This window comes from Biomphalaria glabrata, chromosome 1 (assembly GCF_947242115.1).
Source record: "Biomphalaria glabrata chromosome 1, xgBioGlab47.1, whole genome shotgun sequence".
In the NCBI taxonomy this organism is placed as follows: Eukaryota; Metazoa; Mollusca; class Gastropoda; family Planorbidae; genus Biomphalaria; species Biomphalaria glabrata.
Window position 1 is genome coordinate 83,718,871 of NC_074711.1, and position 26,183 is coordinate 83,745,053.

Genomic DNA, 26,183 nt, shown 5'->3' on the forward strand with positions numbered 1-26,183 from the left:
TTTCACTGTAGTCTCGAAAAACAAGGATCACTCCTGCCTTTTTTCAAGTACTGGTCTTAATTATCAGGCATAGTAGGTTTCTTAATATGGTATTCACAAAAAGTGGTTCCAGGGCATACAACATAGAAGAGCTCAACAGTTACTTGAAGAAACACGTGAAGAAAAACTGGACAGCTGCTGACCAGGAGAGTGGTCACAACACCCTACAACTCCAAGTGACTGATAGAACTGATGATGACGATGAAACGAGGAGGGGGGATATACTCCTTTCAGTTTCGACATCAGACGCTATAGTGTGTCTTTTTTTTGTTCTAAATTGTTATTAGGGATGTTTTTGAAAAAAAAAATAGAATACCTTGTCATGTATTTGTTGCGCAAATAACTGTCTAAAAAAGGTGTTCTGGCTCCCCTTTGTGTCTGGTGGCAACGATGGGAAAAAGAAAAACGAGGGAACGCAAAAGGGACCTGTTCTTGAAAGGACAGCATTCTCCCGTCCCGAGCAGGCGCTGGCCTACGAAGGCAAGCGCTGTGACCGTAATAAGCAAGTCGGCCGCCGGCCGGCGACGATGGTAGCTATCTGGTTGATCCTGCCAGTATTTAGATAAAAGTACAAAATTCTCAATAACAAAAAAACAACAACATAAGCAAATAAATAAAGAACAAGATAAAAACAGTGTTGAAATGATTTTATTTATGTCTGTATGGGACAAAACCCTGACATGCTAGAAAATGGCGTTTATGCATAATAATGATCGTACAGTAGACTCTGCTAATAAAGGTCCCTATACTTTCTACTTTAAGACATATATAGGCCCTGTAACTTACATGTACATCTAACTAGGCATCCAAATGAAATACGAACAATTGCAGCCCTAGGAAAAACACTAAACTAAATGACATTTTGTATACCGGTTGTAGAAAAAACAACAGAAAAGAGAAGAGTCACAAGCGTTCTGAATTATGAGGCTAATGACGATGATACTTATTGACATACGGTATGATGAATCATTGGCAGGCTCGCCCTGCAAATGTGGTCTCTTATTATGGGGACAGTAATGAAACATTTGAAATATTAACAGTTCAGTCAGACCAAATAATGGCACCCAAACCGAGACCGCTCATCACAATAGCCCTGTACCCTGACCTGTGACGTGGCAACAAGCTATGGGTCTAAAATGACGTCGCAGGTCAGAGTTCAGGCCTGCTAAAACGATTGGTCTCTATACAACTCAATTAGGCACAAGAGAGTAATTGTCATGAACTGCTTTGACAAATGTCAGTTAACGGAAACCAAATAATATTGATCATGGTAGCGAGACAAAATACGTAACAAAACAAAAATAATTTGGCAAATAAATAAACAAAACGTAATAAGCAGAAGTGTAGAACGTAAATGAAATTGAGACATAAAAGTTTCACTATTTAAATCGTTTACAAATAAGTGAAAATAAAATGTAAATGAAAAAAAAAAACTTCATTTCAAATAATAATAAAACTGTAAAGCAACAGGAAGTTTACAGTAAAATAGAGAATACAAATGAATATTTGTTCTTACGTTTCCACAACAAATAGCATTTATTTCCGATTTCTCAGTTTTCGTTAAACACAGCTAAACTTCTGCATAGTTAAATCAACTCAAACCCTGTTACATTTTGACGACAGCATGCGAATGTTATCCATACGGTCCATTCAACACAATTAGGGTTCAGAAAATCATATTAGCGAGTATTGTAACAGTTGCACTGTAGCCAACAGTATAACATTAAGGTGCACAGGTGAATAAGATTGCATGTTAGCCAATACCAATTTTAAAACATCAACATACTTATAGTATTAAAAGTGGCCTTATCAGCACAGCATTGGCAACACAGAACATGTTCATATTAATAATTTTAATAATATCCAAACAAATAATGACTATTGGTTGTTGATACCATTTCCACCATTGGGCACTACTAATCAATCTATAGAAGTCTTAATAAATACTTTGGAAAATGAACAGCTTTAACATAGACTAAAAGATATAATTTTAATGCATTTTCATTTGTGGTTCAGTCCTAGGTGCCCCAACAAATACTGAATTACTCGGGGGGAAAACTCACTGGAAGGAACAGAAGTAATGATAAAACTCACATAGGTACAGTCATTTAGACCAGTGTTTCTCAAACGTTTCATGTGATGCTCCCAAGACACACAAAAATAAATATAATGCAAAAGCATCCCCTTAACCCGTGAGGTTCATGGGCTTATCGGCAACAAGCATTTTCTTGCAATCTGAAATTCTTTCTCTTGTTGTCTACAACGCACAATTTCTCTGAATAAGAAGAGCGTATGTAAAAAAAAAAGTTTTGTTAAAAAGGAATGAAACGAACCGATACTTAGGTACAAGAGACATTCGAGGCAGTAGAGTTTATACGTCTGAAATAAGCTTGATTTATGTGTTTACATATCTTCAAACGGGCCTATTTTGATCACGAGAAGACGTCAATAGATAGATGGTACGTCACTCGGGAGAAATAGGAGCAATGTGACACAAGAAAGACAACTCGTAGAGCCTTGTTGCTTTGGTCTCTCGCGAAAATAGTATGAAAAGTCTTACTTAGGCGGAAAAATCAGATATATAATTTAATGATTTAATGTGTTAAACATACGTGTCATTTTTTTTAATAATTAAATTATCCGGATTTATAAATATACAATGTGATTACAACAGATTTGCGTCTCCCTGTAAAAGAAAAGAGAGGCTTCACTCCCCCTTATTCTCACACAACAGTTTTAGAATCGCTGATCGAGACAATGCATATTTGTGCCACTTTTGGAGATCAATGCAGGGCACCCAGAGCACATTTGGACATTTTGTGTTTCTTGGTACAAACTAAAAAAAACTAAATCAGATGTTTATGTCGAATATGGATTCCCAGATTTGTAGGATTCTTGTGGCTGAAGGCTTTCTGCAGAAGGAGCTCTGCCTCCTGGCTGGTCATGCCATCCACAGATGTACCGTCGATACTTGTTATCTCAACACCAGGCTGTAAAGAAATATAAGAATTTAAGAAACACAGCTCCGTCCTAGTCATTCTTTTCTGAACATGGTTATTAATGCCTGTGTTTGCATAGTTCTACTTTAAAAGCAAACATTGTTAGTATATTTCTACTTTAAAGGAGGCGAGGTGGCTGAGTGGTTAAGCGCTTGGCTTCCGAACCGAGGTCTCGGGTTCAAAGTCTGATAAAGACTGGGATTTTTAATTCCTAGATCTATGGGCACCTCTAGGTCCACCCAGCTCTAATGGGTACCTGGCATTAATTGGGGAACGTAAAGGCGGGTGGTCTATGTGCTGACCACATGATACCTTCGTTAACCGTGGGCCACAGAAACAGATGACCTATACATAATCTGCCCTATAGATTGCAATGTCTGAAAGGGGAACATTACATTATTTGGATGTTTTTTTTCTATAATATACTTTTGAATACTTAATATAATAAATATAATAGACAGCGGTAGATTCAAGGTGGTATAGAATGATTCTACAAAGACCGCATAACAAATGAGAAAATCTAAAACAAGTTCACAATGGTGATTGGTTTAAGACATAAGACCATATCTCGCCTAGACCTTTCTGCAGGGAACAGTACCAGGAAAAAAAAAGGAGAGGCAGAAAGAGGAAGAGACGGGAAGACATCAAGGAGTTTGGGTATGTGAAGAGACTTTAATCTTGGCAAAACCGAAAAGAAATACGCTTTAAATTGTACAAAGTTAGTTAAGTTTTTTTTATGTAAGAGTCGGGTAAACTGTTTTAGAAATTCAGAGTAAATTCACCTGCAGTCTTTGATCGTCTGCTGCAGCGCCGTTGCTTCGAACATTTTGAATTTTAATCGCTTTATCGTCTGGATGGTTGCGCCCTCCAGTGAGTTCAAGTCCTGTGAAATGAAAAAAAAACAAACGGACGATATGCCAATAATAATCATTTTAACGAAACAATTTTGTATTTCAGTCACACTTTCATGTACACAACCATCCCAACTCAGTCTTTAACACACACACACACACGAAAACAAACGTATGCTTACAAACATAGCCTTTACTTATTGGAAATCTACACGGCTAACCAGCTTTCAAGAGAATGACCATAATCTATGAAGCCAAATAATTTTAAATTTTTTAACAGAATGACCAATCTATGTAGATTAAGAAGGCTTTTTAAAATCTTCTAAAACTAAAATCAATGTAGCTGCGTTCAAGCAAGGAACAAAAAACAACAAAAATTACAAAAAAAAACAAAAAACAACAAAAATTACAAAAAAAAAAACAAAAAACAACAAAAATTACAAAAAAAAAACAAAAAACAACAAAAATTACAAAAAAACAAAAAACAACAAAAATTACAAAAAAAACAACAAAAAACAACAAAAATTACAAAAAAACAAAAAACAACAAAAATTACAAAAAAACAAAAAACAACAAAAATTACAAAAAAAAAACAAAAAACAACAAAAATTACAAAAAAAAAAAAAAAAAAAAAATTACAAAAAACAAAAAAAAAAAAAAAAAAAATTACAAAAAACAAAAAAAAAACAAACAAAAGAAACAGGAGATGATTTTCTTACCAAGTATCATTTTATGTTTTGATATGTACACAACTTCCTCATCTTCTTTGATCACTGGGTTTCCTCTCGGCCTGCTCGTATCTTCTGATAATACACTGAAAACGAAAATATATTACCCGGAGACTTGTAAGTATTCATGCATCATTTGTTCTAATACAGCGGTTCTCAACCTTTTAAGCTTGGCGACCCCTTTTTACAATCCCCCACTCTGCCGTGACCCCCCCCCCGACACACACATACAATAGTAGAAGAGTAGACAATAACAATCCATAATTTCGATGGTCTTAAGCGACCCATGGCAAATGGTCAATCGACCCCAAGTGTGGTCGCGACCCACAAGTTGAGAACACCTGTTCTAATACATTAAATAAGTTGTAAAACTAAATACTCTCAAATAGTCTTACATATTTTTAAAAAAAATCCATTTTGTTATACATAATATACCACTTCGTATAGATTAAATCATAAGGTGATTTTCATAAATTTGTTTTATTTATTTCCTCATCATTGTATTACATTTCCAAATTTATTTTTACCCCCAAGGATCAAAATTTTTGATATTCCATTAGAGAAGTGAGAGTCGGGAAGAGTCCTACCTTATCACAGGTCAAACTGATCTAATTCTAACACTGGTAGAGGCTACGATCGACCACTGGTACAGTGGTGAGCTTATTGGGATCAAACTCTTTAAGGAGACTAATTCAAATTCTATAACACTATTGCAAGATATCGTCTGCCACAGCTACCGCCATGCTTCTGACCTACTTTGTATAACCAAAAGCTGCTAAATTGTGCTCTATTATATTCTGATCAGTTGGGACAGTTATATTTCAGCTCTATTAACAAACGCAAAGAGTAGACATAGGCCTGATCTTTACATAATTTTAACATTTGCAACACATTTTTGGGCCCTAGATTACATTAAGAATTCAGAAAAATACTCAGTACCGTAGTGACCTAGTTTAGTTAGAGAGTATGTTAGGTTTGTGGATAAATATATTGTGCATTGTTTGCTAGCGACGGTAAAAGTTGTGACGTAGTCTGACAGACGAATGACATAGTCAGACAGACGAATGACGTAGCATAATAGGCGAACACGAAGAACAAAATGGCGATAGCTTAGAGGAGGTTGAGTGTTAGAGACGGATAAGTAACCACGGATAAGTGGAGACAAGCATCCCATTTCTGAATAAATCCATCATTTAAAGTAGCATGAAGGATTGACTTCTTTTATCTTGTTAATTGTAATATTCTTAGCTAGTTTGAACTAAATGACAAAATAGTATTGGATTTGCACAGCACACAAGATACTGACCAGAACAGTATATAAGAATAATAAGCAGATTTAGATCTACTAATAGGCTACTACAACAATTGTTGTGGCTAACCATACCCACACATCAATTATGCAAATCCTATTATATGATGACACATCTACTCACACATTTAATTGTTTGTTTCTAAAGTCATCAGTAGTAAAGGACAGCGTTCTACTCGACGGGGATGTTCTGGATAGCTCCGTCAGATCGTACGTTCCAGTTTTTCCATTCATCTGATTAGCTGGCTTTGACCTGGCTGGTTTAGGAGGCTTGTTACCTGATTTTTCACCTTAAAACAGAAATCCAAGCTTGAATCATTTATCAAAAAGAAAATCTTTTGGCAAGGTTTTGACAGTGAGAGGCAGTATCGTATGGCTGCATGGTCGTGAGGTATGCGCGCTGGACTGTCGTTCGGTTGTCTCGATGATCAAAGGTTCATACCTTGCCAGCTGCCATACCCCGTAGTCCTGCGGGAAGTTTGGACTAGGAAGTAAATTATCTTCAAATCTGAAGGAACATCCGAAACATGTACAACATTTTACAAAACAAACATCGTCACATATCTTAAAGATATACTGAATAAACAAGGTTGTAATTCACCTTTAAAACAATGTTTTCAAATCTCTTATCTTATCTTTTCTTATACATTAAAGACGTTTCTTTAAAACAGGAGATAAGTACGTCCAACACGTCTCCTTGTGTTACTATATGTATGCACGTTAATTAGAGACTTCACAAAGTCTTTGGTTTTCCTGGCTGATTCAGGCAACCCGTTCCATGCTCTAATCAAATCAGGGAGAAAGGAGCACATAAATACACATTTGTTCTAGAATATGAAATAAGAGATGCGCCTTTCTTTTTGTGTCTTTCTGTTAGGATGTTTTAAGATAAGATAACTTTTATTGATCCAATACATTCAAAGTGAAAGTCTATTTAGATAGTTGGCAATATTTCTAGTAAGTGGTTCAAATAGTCAAGATTTACGACTAAAATATCATGAAAACACTACCATTGATATTTTGCGATGACTCTGACTGTCTGGCAACTAGCTGCACACGGTTTGTCTCTAGGAGAGTATCAAATTGATTGAGGTGACCAGGGGAGACAACATTTCTGCAAAATATATGAAAAGAAAAAAGACATCAAGGAATGAACGGGCCTGCTAATGAAAGAAACTTTAATACTGGCAAAGAGAGAAATGGATAGAGACGGTTGACAGATCATGAGTGGTGCCTCAATGGCCTAAAAAAAAGTCAGTAAGGAACAGAAACAAACAACATTTAACTCTTTCTCTCCATAATTATTTACCACATTCTGATGGAATCAATGTTGGTATCATCAGTTATCTTATCTTATATAATACAGTTAGGAGAGAAAGAGTTAAAAAATTATCAATTTATAGTATTACTAAATGTAGCCTATAAAAGTATATGTTACATAGACTACAATTTATAGTATTACTAAATGTAGCCTATAAAAGTATATGTTACATAGACTACAATTTATAGTATTACTAAATGTAGCCTATAAAAGTATATGTTACATAGACTACAATTTATAGTATTACTAAATGTAGCCTATAAAAGTATATGTTACATAGACTATAATTTATAGTATTACTAAATGTAGCCTATAAAAGTATATGTCACATAGACTACGATTTATAGTATTACTAAATGTAGCCTATAAAAGTATATGTCACATAGACTACAATTTATAGTATTACTAAATGTAGCCTATAAAAGTATATGTCACATAGACTACAATTTATAGTATTACTAAATGTAGCCTATAAAAGAATATGTCACATAGACTACAATTTACAGTATTACTAAATGTAGCCTATAAAAGTATATGTCACATAGACTACAATTTATAGTATTACTAAATGTAGCCTATAAAAGTATATGTCACATTGACTACGAAGTGCGTACATTTTGTATCCATTACCTGACGTCTGCTAACAGCGTTCTCTTTTCAGGTCTGTCAAGGATTGTGAGCAAGAGGCGAACAAATCTTTCCAAATCTTTGTCGCTTTGATACTGAAAATAATTGGAGTATTACTTGTGATATGAATCCTCAATAAAAAATTGAATGTTTATTGTTTATTTTAAATGTTAGATTGCAATAGATGGAAGTGAATTAGTAGAACTTAATGAAATCAGACATTAGGAGCCACCCAAAAGTGAATTAGTAGAACTTAATGAAATCAGACATTAGGAGCCACCCAAAAGTGAATTAGTAGAACTTAATGAAATCAGACATTAGGAGCCACCCAAAAGTAATATCGAATGAGTCGTTAAATGAAAAAAATTAAAATTGCCATTAGATGGAAGTGAATTAGAAAAGTGCAAACTTTCATTAACAGCTGCCTACGTAGAATCTTTCACAACCGTTGGTCAGACACCATCAGTACCTCTTGCAAAGTACTACTACTACTACCACTACTACTGTAACTACTACTACTTCTAATAATAATAATCTTTATTGTCCGTATGGAAAATTTGTCTTACAATTGGTGCATTACACTAAGCAAAAAACATTATAACTATAAGAAACTAAAAGGTACATTCACACCAGACTCACTCATAATTTACATGTGATAAAGTTTATATCAGATTGTTCCTAATTAATGATTTGATTGCCAGGGGAACAAAAGAGTGTTTGTGTTTGTTTGTCTTTGCTATCGGTGTCTTGTATCTCTTTTGTGATGGTAAAATCACAAAATCCTAACACAAAGGGTCAAACCAAACCCATGCAGAAGAAGGCAGAAAGAGAAGATGAGGCTGGATTGGAAACACTCTGCGCATAGCAATAACTGCCACTAAACTAGCATCACAAGGCAGGCATTAAAGTGGAACCCACAGGGCAAGAGAGAGGGCGCCAGAGAATCACCTGGCGACGCGAACTAGAGGCTGACACTTTAAAGTTTGTTTACACCTGAAACAAGATCGAAAGGATGGTCCAGAACAGGGGACTATGGAGAAAGTTTGGTTACACCTGGAACAAGATGGAAAGGATGGTCCAGAACAGGGGACTATGGAGAAAGTTTGGTTACACCTGGAACAAGATCGAAAGGATGGTCCAGAACAGGGGACTATGGAGAAAGTTTGGTCACACCTGGAACAAGATCGAAAGGATGGTCCAGAACAGGGGACTATGGAGAAAGTTTGGTCACACCTGGAACAAGATCGAAAGGATGGTCCAGAACAGGGGACTATGGAGAAAGTTTGGTCACACCTGGAACAAGATCGAAAGGATGGTCCAGAACAGGGGACTATGGAGAAAGTTTGGTCACACCTGAAACAAGATCGAAAGGATGGTCCAGAACAGGGGACTATGGAGAAAGTTTGGTCACACCTGGAACAAGATCGAAAGGATGGCTCAGAACAGGGGACTATGGAAAAAGTTTGGTTACAACTGGAACAAGATCGAAAGGATGGTCCAGAACAGGGGACTATGGAGAAAGTTTGGTCACACCTGGAACAAGATCGAAAGGATGGCTCAGAACAGGGGACTATGGAAAAAGTTTGGTTACACCTGGAACAAGATCGAAAGGATGGCCCAGAACAGGGGACTATGGAAAAGGTTTGGTTACAACTGGAACAAGATCGAAAGGATGGCTCAGAACAGGGGACTATGGAAAAAGTTTGGTTACACCTGAAACAAGATCGAAAGGATGGCTCAGAACAGGGGACTATGGAGCTCTGTTGTTGGTGGCCCATACTGCAATAGGGGTGACGTAAGTAAGTCCTTAAATGAAACATGAAAAAATAAATTTTCAGTCTACAAAAAGTAGAAAAACAAAAAGTTGCCCTTTCAGACATTCCGATCTATGGGGCAGAGGATGTAAGGCTCATGTTTCTATGGGTTGACGGTAAATGATGGTGTCAGGAGGCAGCGACCAACCATCCTTACTTCCCCAAAGTAAGTCAGGTACTCATTAGAGTTGGGTGGACACAGGGGTGTCATGTCAGGTACTCAGAGTTGGGTGGACACAGGGGAGTCATGTCAGGTACTCATTAGAGTTGGGTGGACACAGGGGCGTCATATCAGGTACTCATTAGAGTTGGGTGGACACAGGGGTGTCATGTCAGGTACTCATTAGAGTTGGGTGGACACAGGGGTGTCATGTCAGGTACTCATTAGAGTTGGGTGGAATCAGGGGCGTCATGTCAGGTACTCATTAGAGTTGGGTGGACTCAGGGGCGTCATGTCAGGTACTCATTAGAGTTGGGTGTACGCAGGGGTGTCATGTCAGGTACTCATTAGAGTTGGGTGGACTCAGGGGCGTCATGTCAGGTACTCATTAGAGTTGGGTGGACACAGGGGCGTCATGGCAGCTAATCATTAGAGTTTGGTGGACTCAGGGGCGTCATGTCAGGTACTCATTAGAGTTGGGTGGACACAGGGGTGTCATGTCAGGTACTCATTAGAGTTGGGTGTACGCAGGGGTGTCATGTCAGGTACTCATTAGAGTTGGGTGGACTCAGGGGCGTCATGTCAGGTACTCATTAGAGTTGGGTGGACACTGGGGCGTCATGGCAGCTAATCATTAGAGTTTGGTGGACTCAGGGGCGTCATGTCAGGTACTCATTAGAGTTGGGTGGACACAGGGGCGTCATGGCAGCTAATCATTAGAGTTTGGTGGACTCAGGGGCGTCATGTCAGGTACTCATTAGAGTTGGGTGGACACAGGGGTGTCATGTCAGGTACTCATTAGAGTTTGCTGGACACATGGGTGTCCTAAAAATCCAGAAATTCAATATCTCAGTCTTCACCGAGATTTGAACCTGATTGAGACGCCTCGGTTAGGATTGAGACGCCTCGGTTAGGAACCCAATCATTTAATAATCAACATAAAAAATTCCAATGTTTTAACTTTCCATAAATACACTTTGTTATAAATGATATTCATCTAATTGCATAAAATATTTATTTTACAGAAAATCAAAATAAGATATTGGATGACTTAAAACCATTAGAAACTCCTTAAATATTAAACTAATATCATTGCTACTTCTTAGGTTAGCTTACTGTATGATAATGTCTAATGACAGCTTTATATTCATCTTCAGGCAACAGCAATCTGGCACGGTCCTCAAATATTCCCATCAAATTGTAACGCTCGCTGGTCGGCGTATTGAGAATCTGTGAGCCAAAGCTGCGTTCAAATATTCCTTTTTGGCGCATTGAGCCCATAGGAGATTCTTATCATAAAAAAATAAAAAAAATAAGAGTTTGAATTTCAAATTGCATACTAGATCTAGTAAGTTTTGTTAAAAAAAAAAGACAAACTTTGAAATGAAAAAAAAAAATATTTCTTTACCTTCATTGCGAGATATCTGAGATCTTTTCTCTGTAATAAAATCGTAACACAACAGATTTTAAACAGCATTAAAACGATTTCACTAGTACATTTATTTATTTTTTGAAGATAATTCAAAGAAGCCAATAAAGCCAAAGGAAACAGGTCAAGTTTATGGCCACGCGACACAAATATAGGTAGAGAAAATGCCAAGTATATAAACCTGTCAAACTGATATCCAATCTAGGTGGCATTTTATAATTTGTACAAATATGTAGATGTCTATTATCAGTGACGAAAGCTGAGCTGGTTTGGAAATAGAGTAAGACATGACTCACTGTCAGAAGTCATCCTTCAAGGTACAGGGGAGGGAGCATGAAAGAAGGGTCGTCCAAAGAAAAGCTGGTTGGATAACATAAACGAATAGACCAGCGGTTCTCAACCTTTTAAGCACGGCGACCCCTTTTTACAATCTCACACTCTGCCGCGACCCCACCTCACACACATACAACAATAGAAGAATAGACAATAACAATCCATATTTTTGATGGTCTCAGGCGACCTCCGGCAAAATCGTAAATCAACCCCAAAAGGGCTCGCGATCTACAGGTTGAGAACCCCTGGAATAGACTGACTTCTCTCTTGATATCCTGCTTTGAACAGCTGCTGACTGGGAAAAGTGGTGGAGGGATTTGGTTACACGAACTGACTCAGCTCCCTTACGACGAAAGCCAAGAGACAGATGATAATGATGTTGATTATTATCAACAACAGGATTACCAAAATTAACATTTTGATCGTTAAAATATTATTATTTTAGGATGGGTAGACTCAATCAAAACTTGATTATCAAAATTTGTAATCAAATCTGATATTAAGCGGTATTGATAATTGATACCAATCATTGTACCGGTATTCAATTGGGCAATGTGACATTATTTTTTTTTTTACACTTTCTTGACCTATTTAAGGAAGGTCTGGTACTTTTTGTTGCATGATTTAAAAACTGGCATTAATTATTGAATCAATCTTACTGTGTGCTGATCCTTTAATTCTGATGCTGCCAATTTTTTTCTTCAGAGAATTCCAAGTTCCGAATTTGTTTTTATCAGAGCCGTTTGAAGAGATCACAGACACATCTAAACAATGAAATGTTAAAACAAAAGTAACACAAAAGTAATACAAAAATAATACAAAAATAACAAAAAAATAACACAAAAGTAATACAAAAGTAACACAAAAATAACACAAAAGTAATACAAAAGTAACACAAAAGTAATACAAAAATAACACAAAATAACACAAAAGTAACACAATATTAATTTAGAATGTTTAAGAAAACTACTTTTGTGTTTTACATATTTCTGATGTTTCTACAGGATCAAGTCACCAAGGGGGGTAGTTGCGGTTCTTATCTTATCTTATCTTATATTATACAGACGTTACTTCAAAAAAGAAGATGATTTCGTCCTACGCGTCATGCATTTAGTCATGCATTTAAACAATGACTTAAATTCTGCCAAGTCACTAGTTTTCCTGGCTGGCTCAGGCAACCCATTCCATGCTCTAATAGCGCTAGGGAAGAAGGAGCATTTGTACAAATTTGTCCTAGCATATGGGACGATGAATGTGCCTTTATCTTTGTATTTTTCTGAGTATTTTATTAAATTTTGTTTCTGTATTTGAAGATTATGGTTCAGTGTTTTATGTATAATTGCTACTTAACTTTTGAGTCTTCAAACCTGGTTCAAACCCGGTATCATCGTCGTTCAGACGACAAATCGTTCATTGACAATGCCATCACCGAAAAATTGTTCACAGAGAAATCGTTCACTGGATAGTAACATATTGTTAATATTATATATTCTGTCTACCTTAAAACTTTTATAGTTATTATTTTAAAAAAAAATTAATCCGAGTTTCTGTGTTAATTTTTTTTTTGTTAATGCTTTATTCATTGTTTACTTCATAGTGAAAATGTCCAATAATGTATGTTAAGTTTGGTGAAAAAAATGTAAACAAATAAATAAATAAATATAAATAAATAAAAAAATATTTTTCAAATACTCAAAGATAAAAAAAATTCACTAATATTTTGCAAACGCGTAGATGAATGTAAAAAAAAACAACAACCATTTCTCCTTTTATAAGTAATGATTCCCTGTCCGATAAAGTTGTATTACTTCTAGAGCCGCCATTCAGTCCAGCATTCAACTAGGTGTTAACTAGAGTATCCAGCTGAATGGGTAGATAAAAAAAAATGGGGGGGGGGTGGTATAGGTATAGGAAGGCCCCAAAAAGTGTTGACCATAACGGCCTGATGGAACAGGTTTGGGTTAGGGTTGTCAATTAAATATCTGGACCGCTATTAAGAAGATAAGCCAATGTGGGTGGAGCGAACAAGACTACATGACGGACATGAGTGTAAAAGAAGGTCTACATGATGAAAGTAAAAAAGTTGCCTATAGTTTAGTGAGGGCCCATTTAAATCTTTTCAGCTAGCTTGTTGTTAGATCACAGTTTTTAAGTATAATTTTTATCATATATTGTTGTCAGTGAGCGATATGTTGGGTGAACGAGTAGTCGCGTGGACGAATTGTCGGGTGAACGAATTGTCGGTGAACGAATTGTCGGTGAACGAATTGTCGGTGAACGAAATGTCAGTGAACGAATTGTCGTGTCCCCACCATCGTCATCATCAAACGACAATTAGAGTACATACCATACGACCAGGCAGCCATCCATTGTAATTGTCTCGTATTTTTAGAAAGTTTATATCAACTCACTCTGGCTGCCTGTCTGTCAGTGCCAAAAGTTAGAACACGCTATTACTCCCATACCCCTTCTGTGATCAAGTGGAAACTTTACACATTGATATCTTGTACATAACAAAACATGGATCGGCACGGCATAGCTTAAATTGTGCCAATGTGTCACTTCTAAAATATAGTTTCAACAACAACAATTACATCTAATACTTGAATGACAATTTAAAAGTAGAATGTATAGTTACCTCTTTCAGACTTTACAATCTATTGGGCAGATGATGTTAAGGGCCAACTGTTTCTTTGGCCAACGGTTAACGAGCAGGGTCTCATTTGGCCAGCACAACAACCAACCGCCTTTACTTTCTCCATCTTAAGTTAGGTACCCGTTGGGTGGACTCAGGGGCGCCCTAAAAATCCCGAAATTCAAAAAAGTCCAGTCGTCACCGAGATTCGAACCCAGGACCCCAGGTTAGGAGACCAAGTGTTTAACCACGCAGCCACCTCTCCCTCTCAATGACAGTTTAGTGTTATGCTACATATCAGATATTGTAAGATTAACGTCCTTTAGCACAGAGAGTCAGACTGACATGAAATCATTTATTTTATCATCATCTCATCTCTGCCTTTGATCCCGTCTGGGGCACGGGCCACCAGCCAGCTTCCTCCAGGTGTCCCGGTTCCGGGCAAGTCTCTATAATTGTCTTCACGTCCTGCCCATCTGCTTAGCACCTGTTTTCGAATATCTGCCGTATGCATACCTAAGTCGTCCTCTCTTTTTTCTTACAGTACATTTAAAATGTTGACTAAACCAATGGATTTCAACTTTTGACAAGCAATAGAAAAAAAAAGAATACTTTTTAAAAACAACTATTATCTAAGAGAAAGAACCGCTAATTACTGCCCTTTGTCTGAAAATTACAGGGCTTAGCTTACTTTCTGCTATATCAAAAAAAATCAATTAGTACAAAATGATTAACTAATTGGTTAAATTTTGGATTGATTCGTGTATTTTCATCGATTATGAATAATTATGCAAATTTCAACTTGATCCGAGAACGGAAAGTAGGAGAAAAAACGTTTCAAAATGTAATAAGGGCATTTAATCCATATATACAGTCATATATCTCATTAAGTAGCATTTATTTCCATTATTTCGACATCAAACAAAATAATCAATCTTCAACAATTAATTCACTAATTAGTAAATTTTTTGATTGATTTTTCTCTTGCCAGGTTCAAAGAATAATTGTGCAAAGTTTTAACTTGATCAGAGAATGGGACATTGGAGAAAAAACATGTTTTAGCAGACAGACAGACAGACAAATTGAGTTGATATAAGCTTTTTGAAAATAATTGACATTTTAAAAAACGTGTCAGTCAAAAGATTCAAGCGAATGTATTGATACAAAATTACAGCGATACATTTATTTTGTACTTACTGTCAGATGAAGGCGGAGATTCCCCAGCTACTTTAGAAATCTCCCATGTGCTAAGATTAGATTGTCTCTCTTGCAGTCTCTCGAGCTGAGATTTGAAAATCTCCTCTGAAATTTCATCCCTGCCGCCATTGTTTTTGTTAACCATTTTATGAACAGAGGCGTAAACCGGAGACGAGCTAGCGCTGGAGGAGTCGATGCTGTTAGTCTGGTGGTACACCTCTATGGGCGGCCTACCCGTCAGGTCATTCACCTGGGAGTAGATGCCTTCAGTGGTGGTCACCCTTTCCCTGCTGAAAGAGTCCATCTCTGCATAGTGGGAATGCTGAGGCGAAGACGGCTTTGATGTTTTAGGGGACCCGAAGGAGGTGAGGGCTTGACTAGGAAGTACGGCCACACGATGTTCGGGCGATCTGGGAGACATTGAGAAGTCAGTGACAGACTCTTCCACAAACGTTTCGATCACGGGCTCGTGGTGGATCTCCACGCTGCTCATCTCTTGGGAGGCAGACTTCCTTCCTTCGAGCTTAGCCCGCAGAGCAGATTGTTCCAGGAATGTCGTATAGTCCAGTTGGTCGCTTAGGTCCGAGTCTTGCCTCCTGTGGTTGCTACTAGAGTTATTGTTGATCCACGAGCTGGTCATGTCCTCCTCTTCTCTGGTGAAATTTTCCTTTATGCTTTCAATGTCCTGCCATGAATCCTCATAATGTCGTCTGAACTTGATATCACTTTCTTCTGGGTATATCAGTTTAGACTGGAAACAAAAATTTAAAAAAATACAATTTGTAAATACCAATAACGCAATAATTAACAGAATTAATGACATTTTGTACATCTGTAAATAGACATAATACCATGATTCCTTTTTAGCAAGTCAAGAAGTTTTGGAATGACATGTCTAACCAACAGCCCTAAGGTACCATTAGCCCTAGCACAACTTGCCTATAAATGAAACTTGCTATTTGGTTTAATAACTACAGACAATAATTTTAAATATGTTAACATGTTTAGTGCGTTAAAAATCACAAATACAGATACACAAACTTCCTCCTTCTCTCTCTCTCTGACTATCTCTATGTCCCATGAAATATACATTATTACATAATTATATTGATATCGATTGGTCTAGTCATTTCCACCTTTACAAAAACACTAACACCATTCACATTTCTATTTTTTTCTGGCATTTATTTGTTAAACACATTTGATTACTTTTATGTGTGAAACAATATCATATTTATGTCTTTGTTTCGTCCTTAACAGAAACAGTATCAGCTAGAAAAGAGCATCTACTATGACGTAGCCACGTAGTCTGCAAAAATATACCTCATCCTCCAGAGCCTGGTCCAGATCTTCAATTGCTTGGATGTTATCTAGATCAGTGTCGTCAAATTGTTGCACCTCGCCAGTCTGACTAAAGCCGTAGGGAGTTTGATCAATGCTGCTCTCCCTTGTGCGAGCTCTGTGAATGTGTCTCTTTCCCTCGTTTTTGGGCCCTGGGACTGAAAGATAACAAAGTTGATCTTACATAGATTTAGAATATAGTGCAAATACTAATCATAATTCAAATATGAAAATATCATAACATTGAAGCCATTTGAAGCACATTTAGTAAAGCTATCTCTTTGACAAGGTCTGCAGCACTTTTAGGAGTACTAGTTGAAAACCATTTCCAACAATGCTTGGCAATTAGTTGCCTCTGCCATAGTTGCATGTGAGCAGCCTCGCTAAATGGGTAATTGGAGACGGATAGTGCTGGTAGAGTGTTAGTGCTGGTAGATTGTGTGTGTGTTGATAGATTGTGTGTATGTGTGTTGATAGATTGTGTGTATGTGTGTTGGTAGATTGCGTGTGTGTCGGTGTGTGTGTGTTGGTGGATTGTGTGTGTGTTGGTGGATTGTGTCTGTGTTGGTAGATTGTGTGTGTGTTGGTAGATTGTGTGTGTGTTGGTAGATTGTGTGTGTGTTGGTAGATTGTGTCTGTGTTGGTAGATTGTGTCTGTGTTGGTAGATTGTGTGTGTGTTGGTGGGTTGTGTGTGTGTTGGTGGATTGTGTGTGTGTTGGTGGATTGTGTGTGTGTTGGTGGATTGTTTGTGTGTTGGTAGACTGTGTGTGTGTTGTTAGATTGTGTGTGTGTTGGTGGATTATGTGTGTGTTGGTGGATTATGTGTGTGTTGGTGGATTATGTGTGTGTTGGTGGATTATGTGTGTGTTGGTAGACTGTGTGTGTGTTGTTAGACTATGTGTGTGTTGTTAGATTATGTGTGTGTTGGTGGATTATGTGTGTGTTGGTGGATTGTGTGTGTGCTGGTAGATTGTGTCTGTGTTGGTAGACTGTGTGGGTATATGTGTTGGTAGATTACGTGTGTGCTGGTAGGTAGTAAGTGTGTGCTGGCGGATCGCATGTATATGTTGGTAGTGTGCGTGTGTTGATAGATTTTGTGTTTATGTGCTAGCAGATTGTAGGCCTATGTGTGCGTTGTAAATTGTATGAGCTGGTAGATTTTTAGATGGTATATTGTGTTGTTTTTTTATTTTGCTTGTTCAATTTACTAAATTTTATTTACATGTTGCCTCAAACATTAACGCGTTATAAATTATTGTCAGGATGAAAATGCATTAACATTATTCCTTGCAGTTATCTTCAAAATTTATAAATTTATTCACAAAAATATACGCTACAGTTGCCAAATATAATGGGCTCTCTTCAAACATGTATAGATATTGATAATATCTTAAAGATGACAACTTATTACTATTAAGAAGCTGGTACTTATGTATTTGTATACCGTGGACTGCTTTGAACCCAGAGATGTTGCTGGTATTGTAGTAGGTACCGTCACTCCAAGTGTACTCGGCACACAGTTCTTTATACACCGGATACTTCCCGACAGACTGTGAAACAGAAGTAGACCAACATTATATTACCTACACAGGTTCAAGTTCATGTATGGACGCCATTCTGGTTGACACATGAATTATCCAACTGTAAGACGGAAATGTCTATATATCTATTTCTCTTCTTTCGTTCTACTGTAAACACGTGATCTGCTCAAATAATAAGCAACAGTAACTCAGCTGAATGTCTTCCACCTCCGATGCGGATCTTTAAAATAAGGGGGCAAGATAAGATTACCAATGAGGAAGTGCTACGAAGAGCAGGATGCCAGGACATCTTCTCTGTTATCAGCAGCAGACGCCTTGGCTGCCTTGGCCACGTTCGTAGAATGCCAGTAGGTCGACTTCAACAAGACATTCTGTATGGCGATCTAATAGAAGGCAGGAGAGCCGCTGGTCGCACACTTTTATTACGTAATACGGATGTATGCAAACGCGACATGAAGCTCTTCAAAATCGACTCTAGCAACTGGAAAAAAAGTAGCACTGGATAGATCCACATGGAGAGAGAGAGCATAAAGGAAGGGTCACGGATTGCAGATGTCATACACAACAGAAGCAGAAAGAAGGGTGAAAATGCAACGGCGCCTGGTGATCACATATGCCCGACCTGCGATCGCAGCTGTGTATCAAGGATTGGCCTCTTTAGTCACACAAGAAGTTGCAAAGGGAAAAGATCGTCTCTCGTGACGTATAATGCCACAGTAACTCAGTAATAGATACTGTGAGCTAAGTTAATAATACGGATAGTGAATAAAAGTGCATTAAATACATACATACATGAAGATGTTAAGCTAGAGAGATTCGCTTGGACCATTATAACACTTAGGCTTAACACAAAACAAGCTGGAGTACAAATAACACATAGGCCTATCACAATACGTTCACTCGTGTCTAATAAAGAAAAGTAGTAAATAATATTCCGAGCCTCTTTTATGTGGAACAGGTGTCAAAGAGCCACATGCGGCTCGAGAGCCTCAGTTTGCGACTACTTGTCTAGGTCAGTCATATATACAATTACATGACAGATCCAAACTAATTGATACGATTAGCCTACACTTAATTTAACACTCTTTTTTTTATAAAGATTTTAAAATGTTTTTCTTGTTTTTATAATAAAGTCGTTGTCATAACAACCTAACATCTATTGTACTGTTACAACACACAACAACTTAGCAGCATTTCCTTCTTTGTATGCCACTCTTTACGGATGCATGCAGCGCGGTAAGTATAAATCCCAGCCGAGATCAATGAATACAGAGGTCCCTATAACTGTAAGTAAAGTAAAGTTCCCCTTTCAGACCATCATCTATAGGGCAGATGATGTAAAGGTCATCTGTTTCTGTGGCCTACGGTTAACTTTCCCTAACTAATGTCAGGTACCCATTAGAGCTGGGTGGACTCAGAGGCGCCCGAAGATCCCGAAATTAAAAATCCCAGTCTTCACCAGGATTCGAACCCCGGTCCTCGGTTAGGAAGCCAAGCTCTGAGCTTTACCGCTCAGCCACCGCGCCTCCCCCCTATAACTGTACAATGTAGAATTACAATCAGTGGCGTAGCGAGGGGGTTTCGTCAAGCACGGACCCAAACTGGCCCTTGTAAAGGAAAAATGTGTTAACTATTTCGATAATTCAAGTTATTACATTATTTAACTTAAATTATAAATCTGTTTTAGTAGTTATATTTCTAGTGTCAGAGTGAAATTACTAATCGATGTCAGTCTTATGACTGTAGTATGAACTCTATATAAGGAACGTAACTCTAAAATTGTCGGCAGAGAATTTCATTAAGATGGAAAGTGTTAAGATTTTTAATACTACTACTAATAATTCCTCAGTGGAAACTGTCAAAGGGACTACGATGAATTTTCTTTCTCTTCAACGAAACTCGACCCTGGCAGAGCCAGAGAAGGAACACTCGTTGGTTTTTGACATAATAATAATAATAATTTGTAAGCGATGTAAAAGTGCATGATAATATAAAATTATGTATGTTTTTGATTTCGTTTTATTGTTATTTATTTTCTTATTAGGATATACACTCACTAGTTTTATTACATGTATTAATAGTATGAGATCACATTAAAGTCACTGTTCCTCCTATCGGCCACCGAAATTGTGTCATCTATATAAACAATTTAGGATGATTAGTGTGATTGCACATCATCCTGCGAATTATCAATCTTTTAATTGCCTCACCCGAAAGTAGATACAGATTTTTTCAATTACTCAAATTAATTAAGAAATTTTGCCTATGAGAACTGAGCAAGTTAATGAAGGACCAATGATACCGACTTTTCGAAAGACACGAACCTTGAGGACCTCGTTCTCGTTTACCCCATGCGGAACGTGTGTACCTTGTGTGTTGTCTGTCGTATGTCTAGTTTTCTTGGACGTGTGTACGTTGTGTGTTGTTTGTCGTATGTCTTGTTTTCCTGGACGTGTGTACCTTGTGTTTTGTCTGTCGTATGTCTTGTTTTCTTGGACGTGTGTACGTTGTGTGTTGTCTGTCGTATGTCTTGTTTTCCTGGACGTGTGTACCTTGTGTTTTGTCTGTCATATGTCTTGTTTTCCTGGACGTGTGTACCTTGTGTGTTGTCTGTCGTATGTCTTGTTTTCCTTGGACGTGTACTCCTTAAGGCTCTAACATAAGATGCAGTATTCCTCAATATGGGCTCAGTCACACTCAACTTACTGGAAGGGTCCCAAAGTCATATACCTGTACCCGGGCCCACGGATATCTTGTTACGCCACTGCCTAAAAATTATTGTCCTGACTACTATATACTACCGTATTTTATAAGATAAGATACACGACGATGATAGTATTTAGTCTTAAAACAAGATATCTATTATTCTTTTCTCTTATCTTATAAACTAGAAGATAAGATAATCATGTCCTACATGTATTCCTATGTCAATCTATTCACACATGCTAATAAGAGACTGAAACTCTGTTACGTGATTGGTTTTATTGGCAACTGTTCCACACTCTAGGGCAGGGGTTCTCAACCCGCGGGTCGCGACTCCCTTGGGGGTCGATTGACGATTTTCCAGGGGTCTCCTAAGACCATCAAAAATAAGGATGGTTATTGTCTATTCTTCTATTGCTGTTAGGGGGGGGGGGGGTCGCGGCAGAGTGGTATATTGTAAAAAGGGGTCGCCGAGCTTAAAAGGTCTAGGGAGTAACGCAATAGGAAAGAAAGAGCAATTGTATGAGTTCGTCCTAGCAAATCGAATAAGAAATGTGCCATTTATCTTTTTTTTCTTTCTGAGTATTTTATGTTGTGTTTTTTTTGTAGTTGCATTTAGTGTTTTATGTATTATTGATACTTTGGTATTTAGGCATGTGACCCGAAATGTCTTTAGTTTAGGAATTATACTATTAGTGTTACTCAAGTCAAGTGGGAATATTTGTTTGTTATAAATATCACAGCTCTATTTTGTGTCTGTTTTATTTTCTTTATGTTTTCCCCAAAGAAAATCAAAGTATTATATTAAATATTATTAACAAAATGAACCAATAGTTAGGAATCGTTACAGTCATTTTATGGCTTAGGATACATCGTAATTTACTTTAAGACAGTGTGGCTTCACAAATGTGTTATGTTCACTTTGTGGACAAATAAAAGCTCCAAGTTATCTGAAGTTATATGCCCTATTATAATATTATAACCCTCGGTTATTCTATGGGGCATTGACCTCTGACCTTCAAGTGTTGAAAATTTAATTTTACGCTCGTTTAATTTTGCGGTCAAGTTAAATGAATGGATGTCAGAGTACAGACAAGTGCCTTCACACTCTTCAACCTTAGTGTACCGTTGAATTGTAAGAACGTCTCTACGTACATTGTAATGGGACATAACCAGTAAGGAAAAGGTAGTAAAGACAATGTTATTTCCCCTTAACAAGAGAACAATACATTTCCTTTATTGCGATTCCTCTTATCAGCTTATTCATCTAGTCTCTCTATCTCTCTCACACACACGCACACACATACAAACGCACAGAACCTAGGTTGTTGGGTGGAGACGGATTTCGAAAACGGCTCTAACTATTTTCCAAGAAGTTTTACAGTTTATGTATATCTTTGGGAAAAGAGATACTACCTAATTAAACTACACGGGAAAACTCCTGTTTGACCATTATGATTTTTCCAAATATAATAATCTTTAAAATTAAATTTAGTCTGGTCTAGACTGACTCGGGAAGACAATCTATATCTTATCAGAGGTCATCAGGCATTTCCAAATGTATGCATTAAATTTAAATTAATAGACTTTCAGTAACATTTTGCGCACCATCTTTTAAGTCTGGATCATAGACTTATATATACTATATCTAGACTGGCCATGGAGACTTTCTAAAACTACAAAAAATGTCGTGAAAAAGTTGTAGAAAGTTGGATCAAGGTGTTGTTTTGTAAAGTGGTTAAAAGAAGTAAAGTTGTTTTTTTCTAGAAAGATACAGGTAATAAATATATTTAAATGTACATAAGATGATTTAAATCAGCATCTATTATTTCGATCTGGGATTTTTGAAACATTATCTCAATGGAAACAAACAGGAAATGGCTTGGTTTCATATATTTGCTTGAATATCCGAGAAATGATTTTGCATTATTTCTAAACTTTGAAAACTAAAGATCATTACTTTTCTAAGACAGAAAAGATTGATTGGGGCGACTCCCCTTACTTAAAAAAGAGTTTACGTACATAAAAATCTCTCTCTATATATATATATATAGGTCTGTGAATCGATCAGTCGCGGATTAGGATTTATTTCCGGTTTCCAATCTAGATATAATATATAAGCCTATGATCTGGATCTTTTCCCCTATCATTAGAAATGTATATACTAATATACTCCCAAATAGATTTATATAGTCGCTGAACCAAGAATTTATTTCAGGGGGAGGGGGAGAATTGGGGCGAGGTAAAATTGTTTTTTTTTTAAATCTATTATTCATTGAGATTGAAAAAATCGCTTTTACGAAAAGTCGTCAGCTTGATAAAGGCGAATTTTCTGTAAGAAAAATAATTTAAAAAAACTGACTAGTTTAACCAATAAAAGGTCATGTGGTACTTTGTTTCAAAGTTTATAAATGGAAAGGGTTAGGTTTAAGGGCAAGGAAAAAAGGTCGTATCTATGCCAGTGATGACCTATAATGTGACCTACCCGTATTGTTATGATGAGATGTGTACTTGATCTCAAAATGTCCACAGCGTCAGTGTGTGTGATACTCTTGAAATCTGTGTCGTTGACTCGAACTACCTGATCCCCTGGTGACAGACCAACACGGGCAGCTTGACCACCAGGGTCCACCCTGCACAATTAACCAAAGTGTCATTGTTAGATATATGCGAATATATGAAAACAAAATTTAACACTACATAACACATACGATTACAAACACTATTTCCAAATAAATCCAGCGCAAATGTACTTCTAGAGAAAATATACTTGTCAGCATGAAAAATATTATCTTTTTACAACTCACTCGGTCTGTCTGGTAAAAAGTTTGTATACGTTATTTTTCACATACCAATTCTTAGATCAATTTGAATCTTTTCGCAATTATTCATTGGCGAAGAAAATACAAATACAGGAATCAATGAACAAAATTAGTCAATTAATTACTGGTAATTAATTATTTTAACACCAACCCTTTAATATTCACAGATAAGACTAAATATGTAAGGTTTTGTGGGGTTTTGTCCCCTAGATATTTGTACACGTTATTTCTCCCACACCCATTCTCGGAACTTTGAGCAACTAATAACTGTGCCTAACAAAAACTGTATCGATGAAAAACAAAACAGTTGGTCAATTTAATTATTGGTAATTAATTATTTTGTTCCACATTAAAAAGAGAAAATTATTCTACATTATTGAGAGATATTGTTGTAAGTGTTGTGGTCTTCCCCTTAGATAAGTTTTGTTTTTGTTTTTAAAGTATTTGTATATTTCGCTTGTTGAACGTATTCTTTTTTGAAAGAGCAGAGACAAAAACAAGACGCTACATGGTGGCCGCTAAGACTATCAGTGTAAAATATAAAAAAAAAAACGTGAGTTCAGGGCTTCTCAACCTAAGTAATGTGCATTTTTTGGGAGTTGCATGGTAAGATCTGATGAGAAAATCAAAATAAAGTTCAGTATATGTCAGCCAAGGCATATAAACAAATAATAACAATCAAAATCATGCACATCAAATTGCTAGAAAAGTTGTCCCACTTGGTCAAATTAACAGTTCCAGCGTTTGAAATCTCTTCCAATCTTCCATCAACCCACTCCTACCCCACCCCCACTTGATTCATGCTTGGGTAGCCGAACTTTCTAAGGCAAATAAAAGTCAATTAATATAAAGATTTTGAGGGTGATTCTTCCTTTCCACCTTTCTGATGCATCGAATTAGCGAAATAAAGGTAATATCTCCCTAATACAATGGACCTCATTCGCCAATCGTAAACAGACAACATTTAGCCACGTGATAATAATGATAAAACAATGAAAAAAAAACTGTAACGTGACAGCCTTTATGGATTACGTAATTTGTATAGAAGAGATAGAGAATCACGTGGCTAAATGTTGTTTTGTTTACGGTGGGTGAATGAGGTCCATTATATGCATTACTTAGTTTCAGTCCTTTTGTCAGTGCGTGAGCATCTTACCTTGATATATACACTCCAATACCGTACTCGCTACCTCCTCGTATGTTGAGTCCTATGAAATCAGCTACGTCCGTCAGGTTGATGACAACTTTTCTCTCGACCAGCACCCTGGGCAGAGAACTGGGGGAACGCCTTTCTGTGATTGGTGGACTGGAAACAACCCTCCCCTGGGCAACGTCAAACCTGGAACACATGAACAGATTATATAAGTTATATATATATATATATATATATGTTATTGTTAACATCTAGTCAATTATTTTTTATTTATTACGCAAGACGCTTCCTGATGTATCATGTGCCGCTGAACCACATAGTGCCTACTTAACATATGGACTCTGTACTAGATCTATGTTCACATATTCAGGGTGTTTGCTTGCTGGTTTACCATTAACTCCTTCACGCATCTCTTCTTTGTATTTACTTCATCCTGCAATTACACGCATAAGTGCTTCGATTCTGAACTCGTCTCTTGGCTCAATGCACAATCTCCACACCACTGATATGTCCTCATCCTATATCTACTTTTTTTTCATGATCAACATCTGCAATTTTTTCTTCGCTCTTTCTTCAGAATGGATATATCCCTGGAGTCTTTAACAAAATCCGAAAGCATATCTCCTACATACATCTAGAATAATTTGAGTTTCTTGCAGTGATTAACTTGTTTTATGAAGTTCACCCAGAAAGTAACTCCAAAAAAATAGAACATCAGCATAAATTCCAATCATACATTATATTTAAGACGTTTTCGGTTTAATTTCTTGTTTTTGTCTATCTCTATAGTATCAATACGTAGAATGTACATATAAAGTACCCTGCACTTCTTCAATCATGCAAGATCGAGTCCCTTACTTTTTGTGCCATAAATTGGCTAAAGTCGTTATATATTGTTTTAGAAAGATGAGATGCGACACCCGATCCCTTATGTTGAATTTTTGTATATGGCTTGCAGCTTGCTTAAAAAAAATATTTTGATATTAATTTTAGAAATGCAAGGAAATAGTTTTTTTTTTTTTGTTTTTGCATTTTACATGTTTGGATGACCGTACGGTGTGGAGGAGGGTGTGGCGGCTGGCAGGGTTTGAACCCGGGCTCATCATGATGGTCATTTCAGTGGTAGACCTATACAATCGAATCCGTTTTATTGGCTATTCGAACACGCCGCTTATTCCGA

General features: G+C 37.0%; 1 protein-coding gene across 1 annotated transcript in view; it reads right to left on the reverse strand.

Annotated features, from left to right (window-relative positions):
• Positions 1-669: 669 nt before the first annotated feature.
• Positions 670-26,183, reverse strand: part of LOC106076994 (uncharacterized) — a 57,628-nt gene continuing 32,114 nt past the window's right edge. The window contains exons 4-17 of the mRNA XM_056018235.1: positions 25,007-25,189; positions 23,514-23,661; positions 18,229-18,334; positions 16,766-16,941; positions 15,443-16,193; positions 12,270-12,374; positions 11,257-11,286; positions 10,965-11,137; positions 7,878-7,969; positions 6,937-7,040; positions 6,051-6,216; positions 4,609-4,703; positions 3,821-3,921; positions 670-3,029 (exon numbers count right to left, since the gene is read on the reverse strand). Of these exons, the coding sequence (XP_055874210.1) occupies positions 2,886-3,029; positions 3,821-3,921; positions 4,609-4,703; positions 6,051-6,216; positions 6,937-7,040; positions 7,878-7,969; positions 10,965-11,137; positions 11,257-11,286; positions 12,270-12,374; positions 15,443-16,193; positions 16,766-16,941; positions 18,229-18,334; positions 23,514-23,661; positions 25,007-25,189 (2,374 nt within the window). The 3' untranslated portion in view covers positions 670-2,885. The remainder of the gene's footprint in view (positions 3,030-3,820; positions 3,922-4,608; positions 4,704-6,050; positions 6,217-6,936; positions 7,041-7,877; positions 7,970-10,964; positions 11,138-11,256; positions 11,287-12,269; positions 12,375-15,442; positions 16,194-16,765; positions 16,942-18,228; positions 18,335-23,513; positions 23,662-25,006; positions 25,190-26,183) is intronic.